Source organism: Suricata suricatta, chromosome 2 (genome assembly GCF_006229205.1).
Source record: "Suricata suricatta isolate VVHF042 chromosome 2, meerkat_22Aug2017_6uvM2_HiC, whole genome shotgun sequence".
NCBI classification, from domain to species: Eukaryota; Metazoa; Chordata; class Mammalia; order Carnivora; family Herpestidae; genus Suricata; species Suricata suricatta.
In genome coordinates this window covers 186,009,851-186,018,341 of record NC_043701.1, presented here as the reverse complement: position 1 = coordinate 186,018,341, position 8,491 = coordinate 186,009,851, and the positions used below count along the sequence as shown (strand labels likewise).

General features: G+C 55.2%; 1 protein-coding gene across 1 annotated transcript in view; it reads left to right on the top strand.

Annotated features, from left to right (window-relative positions):
* CFAP46 (cilia and flagella associated protein 46) overlaps positions 1 to 8,491 on the top strand; it is a 91,556-nt gene that overhangs the window by 64,615 nt on the left and 18,450 nt on the right. Inside the window, exons 40-42 of the mRNA XM_029932813.1 lie at positions 704 to 839; positions 7,579 to 7,767; positions 8,371 to 8,490. Of these exons, the coding sequence (XP_029788673.1) occupies positions 704 to 839; positions 7,579 to 7,767; positions 8,371 to 8,490 (445 nt within the window). The remainder of the gene's footprint in view (positions 1 to 703; positions 840 to 7,578; positions 7,768 to 8,370; position 8,491) is intronic.

Sequence of the window (8,491 nt, the reverse complement as noted above, 5' to 3'; positions counted from 1 at the left end):
CCCCCCCCCCCCCCGCACATGCAGGTGCGCACACATCATCACAGCACGTGTGCACGGTACCCGCGGTCACGCACAGGTGATCACACGCGCTCCCCCCACCTGCTCACACTGGCTCTGGCCTGAGGGGCAGCCCAGGCGCTGCCCTCCAGTGGGGCTCTGTCACCCTCCCCCATGTGACCTCTCGAAGTCCCCCCTGGCGTCGAGGGCAGGGACCGGCCCAGAGGCAGAGGAGGGGGGCGTTAGTACACGCCCCCCTCCCCACCTCCCCTCTGCCCAGCCCGCCCGGCTTTGGGGTGCGCACAGGCGTTTCGAAGCTCACATCGCGGGTCAGGTATGAACAGGGGCCTTGATGGGGGAGGAGGAGCCCGGGCGCCTGAAGGGCAGCCTCAGTCCCGCCGTTGCAGCGGGGACGCACGGTCACGGAAGAACTTGAAAAGACGCGGAAAAGCACAGACAGGAAACGCGGCGGTTAAATCAGCACAGTGACCGCTGTGGGTCGTGGGCCCGCGAGGTGCAGACTCCGCTTTGACAAAACCAGCATAGATGCAGACTTAATTTTACATCTTTACATAACATTTACTCAGAATTTAAAGTATAATCAAAATATTGTCACATATGAATCATATACCGCGCATTTTGTTCATGGTGATGGTATAATGCTTTGAGGTGTCTGTTCTGAATCCCGTCCTTCCGTCTTACAAAGATTATGCGCCAGAGACGAGCAGGATGGAGAGCAGAGGACCGCGTTCTTCCTGGAGGCTTACGACTTGGTGCAGGGGGCTGTGGCTGACGCGGAGGGGCTGTGCCGCGGCGTGCGGGCCTTGCTGTCCCTGCACAAGGTGAGTCTGGGTCCTGGGAGGCCCCGGAGCCCAGCGCACCCCTGGAGCACGCGCAGACACGCCCCGCACTTGCCTTAAACAAGCTGCCGCTTCCCCTTCTGGCTGAGGTGCAGTAACACTGCCCAGATTTGCCCGCCCTTCTGATAGAACCAAAACGTGGACAAAAGTGTGAAACAGATTTTCAGCCCATTAAATGTCGGCTTCGGTGCGGTCATCCTGCGCAGAGGCGCCCCCACCCCCATCCACACTCCCTGCGGCCTCGGGGCACCCAGGGGGGCATCAGTCAGCGCTGGGCCCCCACTCGTGTCCAGCCGGACTGGACACCCTCACGACCCCAGGGCCAGTGGGGGGCAATCGGCCGGGGACGCGCCCTGCCCCAGGTCCGCACACTTGGTCCCAGAGCAGAGGCAGAAGCGGAGCACGAAGGTCCATCTGACAACGGTACGGTGCGCGGCGTCTGGCGGCCCGCGGGGTCACCGCGCAGAAGCCCGTGCAGACTTACCGAGCCCACAAGCAGGGAAGCGCACGCCGGAATCGTCGGTGGAAACCAGCCGAGATCTGGCGCAGACGTCAGAGTTCAGAGGCAGGGAAGTTAGGGGTTACTGCTGACCGAGTTCCGTTCGCCCCGAAGGCCGAGTGGAGGCGCTGGGGGCAGCGAACGTGCAGAGGTGAAAACCGCGATGTGTGTGGCGAAGACGCACCGGACACCGAGGGGGTCAGAGGCGGGGCGGACACGGTGGAGATGGCCGGCGTCGAGAGCGCGGGTGTGGGCGCAGTGACTGGGGTCTTGCCCGGAGAGGGGGCCACGAGGGACAGACCGCTTGAGGAAATCGGGGCTGAAACCACCCCCAAGCCTGCAGCTCCGCGGGGCTCGGGAACCACGGAGAGGAATCCAAGTGTGACCCCGCCGGCCACACCCGGCGCCTGGGAGGGGCCTTCGAGACGGGGCAGCAGTGGACGCACGTGCTCCGTGCAGAGCCGCAGACACCCTGCGACCCGGAGGACAGCGGCGAAGCGGCGCCACGGGCTGGGGGCGAGAGCGCTGGGCCGAGCCGGCAAACGCGTCTCTCGAAGGCGAGGGGGCCCTGAAGATCCCCCCGGACCCTCAGGCGCCGCGCACGGCAGCGGACACGCGTCAGGACAGCCGCGTGGTCCTGAGGCAGAGGACGTCGACTCCAAAGGGACCCGTAGTCTGCGCCGATGAGTGAAGGGCACGGAGGGTGGGAACTACCCGGAAAACCTCTGGGGATTCTCTCTTATTATTTAAATCTCTCTGAAAGGTAGTTGGCTGTGGAAGCAAAAATGGTAACAGTGTAGCGTCAGGTCTGCCACGCCCGTAAGACAAGATGTGTGACGTCGGAGCATGAAGGGTTTTTGCTCTGTGTGGGCGGCAAAATACACTATAAACCCCGAAGCGATGACAGAAATCTCAGAACAAAGAGGCAAACCCAGTAGCTGAGAAGGGAGACAAGACAGGAAATCCTAAAAACCATTCACGTGTCCCTCAAGACGGCCGAAAAAGGGGAAAAGAGAATAAAGGACAGGCGCGGCGCGGAGAAAGCCAACAAGCCCGACCGGCAGTCACGCGGGTCGGAGCGGTCTGACTCCCGGCTCAGCGCACGGATCTCATCAGACAGGGCGAAGAAGCAAAACCAACTCTGTGCTGCCCACGGGGAAGCCACTGGAACTCGGCAGACGAGAACAAGCCAGAAGTAAAAGGAAGGGGAAAGTTACACCCAGCTGACCCTCGTCACGGAGAGCCGGGCGGCTGCACCCCCGTCGGGCAGAGCTGGCCGTGGGGGAAGGTGTCCCGGGGACAAGCGGCTGGGTTTCACGGTGTAAAAGGAGCAGCTAGCCGCGAAGATGAAGTATTGTAAATCCTAAATACCCCATAGCAGATTTCCGAAGGAACCAAAGTAAACTCGTGTGAATTGTGGTGGACAAGCAGGCAAGTCTGCACTCGCCGCCGGAGGTTTCGGCGAGCAGAGAACCAGGTTCGCGCCCCACCACCGCCCAGCCGCACGCCCCGGCGTCCATGAAGCGCTCACCCAGCCACGGCGGCGTCATGGTCTCTGTTTTGTGTGCACACGACACATTCTCCAGGATCGATCATGTTCTGGACCATAAACACGGAACCGATCTCAATACATATAAAGGGATTAAGTTTTTTTAAAAAAAAGATCTAGCAAGACGGCCATGGAATTAACGTAGAAATCAAACAGCAGCACAAAAGACTAGCTCAGCCCGTGGAGACCGCAGCTGATCCGGTGGCAGGGGAGGGGCTGGGAGGTGTGAAGGGGGAGGTGGCTGTTGAGCGGGTAAGGGGCTTCCTTTGGAATGACGACAACGTTCTGGAAGCAGAGCTGGAGCTGTCCAGGCTGTGAACACACGGGGCCCCACTGACCTGTGTGCTCTGAAACAGTCAACCTCATGTTATATGAACTTCACCGCAATTAAAAACAGAACAAAACCAACCAGAAAGCGACGGGTGGAGTGCCCAAATACCTGGAAAGTGAGCAGCATCTATCAAAATATCTACGAGCCAGAAACAAATCAGAAGGGAAAGTGTTTCCGAACTGAAGAGGAAAAAGCACGTCTCCAGTGGACTGCTGAGCGGCAGCTTTGTAGCACTAAGTAACCGCGTGACAGGAGAAGGAGGACCCTAAATCAGCGACCGCACACCTCGCCGTAGGGAAGTAGTTGAAGAACCGGCTCCCAAGTGAGCGGAAGAAAGGAAACTGAAGATCAGAGCGGAAATCAGTAAGATCGGAGACAGTAAAACTGAAGGTGAAATCAGTAAAACCACAAGTTGTTATTTGAGGAGATCAGTAAATACGTGCACTTCTACCGAGACTGATGAGGAAGAAAAGAGAGGACGTGAATGACCAATATCAGCAATGAGAGGCGTGTCCCACCACTGAGCCTGCGCATATTAAACGGATAATGAGGGAATGTTCCGAACAACTTCATGATAATGTAAACTGATTCCTTGAAAGACACAAACAACCGAACTCACTCAAAAAGAGACAGGTCACCTGACTAGCCCTCCGTCTGTCAAAGAGACGGGGTTTGCCAGCTCCACAAGAAAACCCCAGACCCAGGAAGCTGCAGCAGGGAGCATAACACCGGTTCAACACGGACTCTTCTAGAAAACCGAGAAGAGGGGAACACTCCATGAGGCCAGTGTGGCCCTGATACCAAAACAAGGACTCTGGGCCGTTATTCTTCATGGACACAGATCCGAGTTCTACACAAAAATTCAGCAAATTAAATATGACAATATGTGAAAAGGATAAGACATCAATGCCAAGTCCTGGGAATTTTTTTGATGTTTTTGTTGTTGTCATTGTTTTTTTTTAATTTATTTAAATTCAAGTTAGTTAATATAGAGCGTCGTCTTGGCTTCAGGAGTAGAAGCCGGTGACTTCTCTCTCACATATGACACCCAGTGCTCATCCCAACAAGCGCCCTCCTTGCTGCCCGTCACCCATTTAACCCAGCCCTCCACACACCTCCCCTCCGGCAGCCCTCAGTTTGTTCTCCGTATGTAAGAGCCTCTTATGGTTTGCCTCCCTCCCTGGTTTTATCTGATTTTTCCTTCCCTTCCCCCATGTTCATCTGTTGTGTTTCTTAAAATCCACATCTGAGTGAAGTCGTATGATATCTGTCTTTCTCTGACTGACTGACTGACTGACTTCGCTTAGCATAACACCCTCTAGTACCTTCCACGTTGCAAATGGCAAGGTTGCCTCCTCCTTCATCACTGAGTCGTATTCCGTCGTGTGTACAACCACCTCCTAGTCCATTCGTTGGTCGATGGATATTTGGGCTCCTTCCATAACTTGACTGTTGTTGATAGCGCCGGTGTAAACGTGTGCCCCTTTGAATCAGCACGTTTGTATCCTTTGGATAAATGCCTAGTAGTGCAATTGCTGGGTCGTAGGGTCGTTCTGTTTATAGTTTCTTGAGGAGCCTCCGCACCGTTTTCCAGAGCGGCTGCCATGGTTTGCGTCCCCACCAACAGTGCAAGAGCGTTCCTGTTTCTCCACAACCTCGCCACCATCGGTGGTTGCCCGGGTTGTGAATTTTAGCCATTCTGACTGGTGTGAGGTGGTATCTTAATGTGGTTTTGATTTGTATTTCCCTGATGATGTTGAGCATCTTTTCGTGTGTCTGTTGGCCATCTGGAGTCTTCTTTGGAAAAGTTTCTATTCATGACTAATGTCCACTTGTTCATTGGATTATTTGTTTTCTGGGTGTTGAGTTTGGCACGTGTTTTAGAGATTTTGGAGACTAGCCCCTTCTCAGATGTGTTGTTTGCAATTATCTTCTCTCATTTGGTCAGTTGCCGTTTAGGTCTGTTGATTATTTCCTTTGCTTTGTAGAAGATTTTTATCTTGATGGGGTCTCAGTATTCATTTTTGCTTTTAGCATTTATTTTATTTTTGAGACCGAGAGAATGAGTGGGGCAGGGGCAGAGAGAGGGGGAGGGAGGGAATCCCAAGCAGCCTCCCTGCTGTCAGTGCAGAGCCCAATGCGGGGCTCAAACTTACGAATCGTGAGAAGATGACCTAAGCAGAGAGTCACACGTTCAACCGACTGAGCCCCCTGGGAATTGTTTAACATTCGAAATCAATCAATTTGATCAATCACCACATTTTTTAAAAATTAAAGTAAACACATGTGGTCACCTCAGTAGATGCAGAGAAGCATTTGACAAAACCCAACACTTATTCCTGATTGAGAAAAGGACGCTCGGCAAACCATTAACAGAAGGAAAACTCCTCCCCGAGCCGGTGGAGGGCGTGGGGGGCGCCCGCCACACCTGCGTGGACGCCAGAACTGGGACAGCGTGAGCTCACACCCCCTCTGCCCGAGGGGCGCTGAGTTGTTGCCCGCCCCGTAGGTGAGGAAAGGAAGCGGAAGCCCCCGCTCGGGGAGGAAGACGTACACCAGCCCTGGTCTGCGGACGCGTAGCCAGGCGCGAAGAGGAGTCTACGAACGTGGTGATAGTGGTGGAGCTGCTGGACTGACCCGTGATTGCAGCAGGGGTTCAGGACACAGGATCACGCGCAAACAGTGACCGTGTAATTCTATATCCTCGCAGCAATTTGTCAATTAAAAGTTCAAAAACAGGGATGCCCGGGTGGCTCAGGCCGTGATCTCACAGTTCATGGGTTCAAGCCCCACGTCAGGCTTGGTGCTGACGGCGTGGAGCCCGCTTGGGATTCTCTGTCCCTCTCTCTCTGCACCTCCCTCACTCATGGTCTCTCTCTCAAAAAGAAACATTAACATTTTTTAAAATAAAAAAATTCAAAACAATATCGTTTGACAGAATAAAAATGAAATTTGACCAAACAAAGTGGAAACTTCTACCCTGAGAATTGTAACACCTTGTGGAGGAACGTGAAGGAGGCCCAGACAGACGGGGGGGGGCGCCGTGTTCAGGGGCCAGAAGACTCGGTGTTCCCAAGATCTCACTTCTCCCCGCATTTTCTGTCGTCCTGACCAAGAAGCGGCAGGCTTTTTTACAGAACTTGACAAAATTATTTTAAAGTTCATAAAGAATTGCAAAAGACGTAACAGAGCAAACACAACTTTAAGAAAGAAAAACTAAGTTGGAGATCTAACACCACCTGATTTTAAGACTTGTTATAAAGTGACAGGAATGAAAGCAGTGTGGTTTTAATGTAAAAGTAAGACATCAGAGCGATGGAACATAACAGAGAATCCAGAAATAGACACACTTACAGACTCAAAATAGATTTTCAACAAAAATGCAACAGCAACTCAGTAAAGAGGGGCTACTCTTTAAAACAGCGGCGCTGAGGGTGCCCGGGGGGCTCAGTCGGTTAAGGGACTGACTCCGGCTCAGGTCATGATCTCATGCCCATGTCGGGCAATGTGCTGACGGCTCAGAGCCTGGAGCCTGCTTCGGATTCTTTGTCTCCCTCTCATTGTGCCCCTCCCCTGCTCACTCTCTGGGTCTCTCTCTCAAAAATAAATAAGCATTAAAAATTTTTAAATTTAAGACACTCTTGAAACTTAGTGATAAGGAAAGAAATAATCCAATAAAAAGTGGGCAAGCAGTTGCGCAGACATCTCTCCAAAGAGGGTATGTGGATGGTAAATAATTACATGCGAAGATGGTGAGCCCACCATGAACCGGCGGAGCGCAGATGCTGACCGTAACGGAAAACCACCGCGCACTGTGGAAAAGGCTACAATTTGGAAGACGGAGCATACGGAACGTTAGCGAGGACGCGGAGGGACCAAACTCTCGTCGCTGCTGCTGGGGGTGTAGCACCGGCCAGCCCTTGGCAGTGAGCCACGGGACCCCTGTGAGCCAGCATCCACTCCTGGGCACCGCCCTAAGGGAGGTGGAGTCCCGCTGCCACGCAGGAGCTCGCGCACGTGCGTTCGTGGCCGTCGTGTTACAGGAGCCCCGAGTGTGCGTGGATAAAGGTGCCGTGGGGGTTCCCCTGGTCAGTTAACGGGCATGAGTGTACGCGGCAGAGCGGTGGACCGGAAATAACTGTGTGAGTGACCGAAGCTGGAGGGAGCACATACCCAAGTCCACCGGCGTGAAGCCCTAGAAAATGCACACCGGCTCCGGGCGTGGCCGCGAGGAGGGGGGGACCGAGGGACACGGCCAGCGACGGCTCATGGGAGCTGATGGAGACGCCGGCCGGGGTGGCAGGGCGGCCGGCGGCCTGACCGGTGTCTCTGGTGCGCCCAGGTGCAGACCGCCAACACGCCCCTGATGAGGACGCTGGCGCGGCTCAGACTCAGCCTGGCGGACTTGGCCCTGGACCTGCTGCAGCTCATCTGGGAGGAGACGCTGGCCCGCGAGTCTGAGCAGAGCTCCATGGAGAAGCTGCTGGCCGACTACCTGCAGAGCGGCAGCGACCACACCTCCGTCGGCTTGGTAACCGGCCTGGAGACCAAGGGGGCCTCCCCGTCCTGGGGGCGCGGTGCCGGCAGGGCTCCCCCCGGGGCGGCTGGCCGGGCGGGCCTGGGCGTCTTGCTGAAGGTCGGTGGGGGGTCCGCGGGGGACTGTGCGGGTCGCACCCTCCTCCCCAGGGCACGCCTGTGCTCTGACTAATGACATCAGCATACTAACGAGCTCTTCAAGGGTGAATTCATGCTGTTAAAAAAAGTTGAATTTGCAAAATATCTGAGGGAAGCATATTCTGCCGTTTTTAGACGCTTAGCAAAATTTCATGTAGTGTGAATCAAATTAATTTCACATAACTATGAAGATATTAAAGACAGCCCTGAAATTGAACTTGATACAAACAGGATTATTTGTCATCTGGCCCCAAATCCAGGTTATAGATCCAGGCTTCAGCGACCGCCCGTCACCTAAGCCCTGGAGACCCCCCCCCCCCCGATGCCAATGGGGGCATTTCTCAGAGGGCTTGGACGCCAGGGACACCAGGGACATGACCGGGGCCCCGGGGGCGAGAGGGGGTGGGCCTTGGCATCTCCCAGGCTCGGGACAGTAACCAGGCGGTCTGTGCTCCCGAAGAAATGGTCGACGCTGAAGCGGACGCTGGCCCACCGGGCGCTGGCGCAGCTGGAGGCCCTGCACTGGCCAGGCGCCGGCGGCGTGGAGGCCCGGGCTCGGCAGCTGGGCCTGGCCGGGAGGG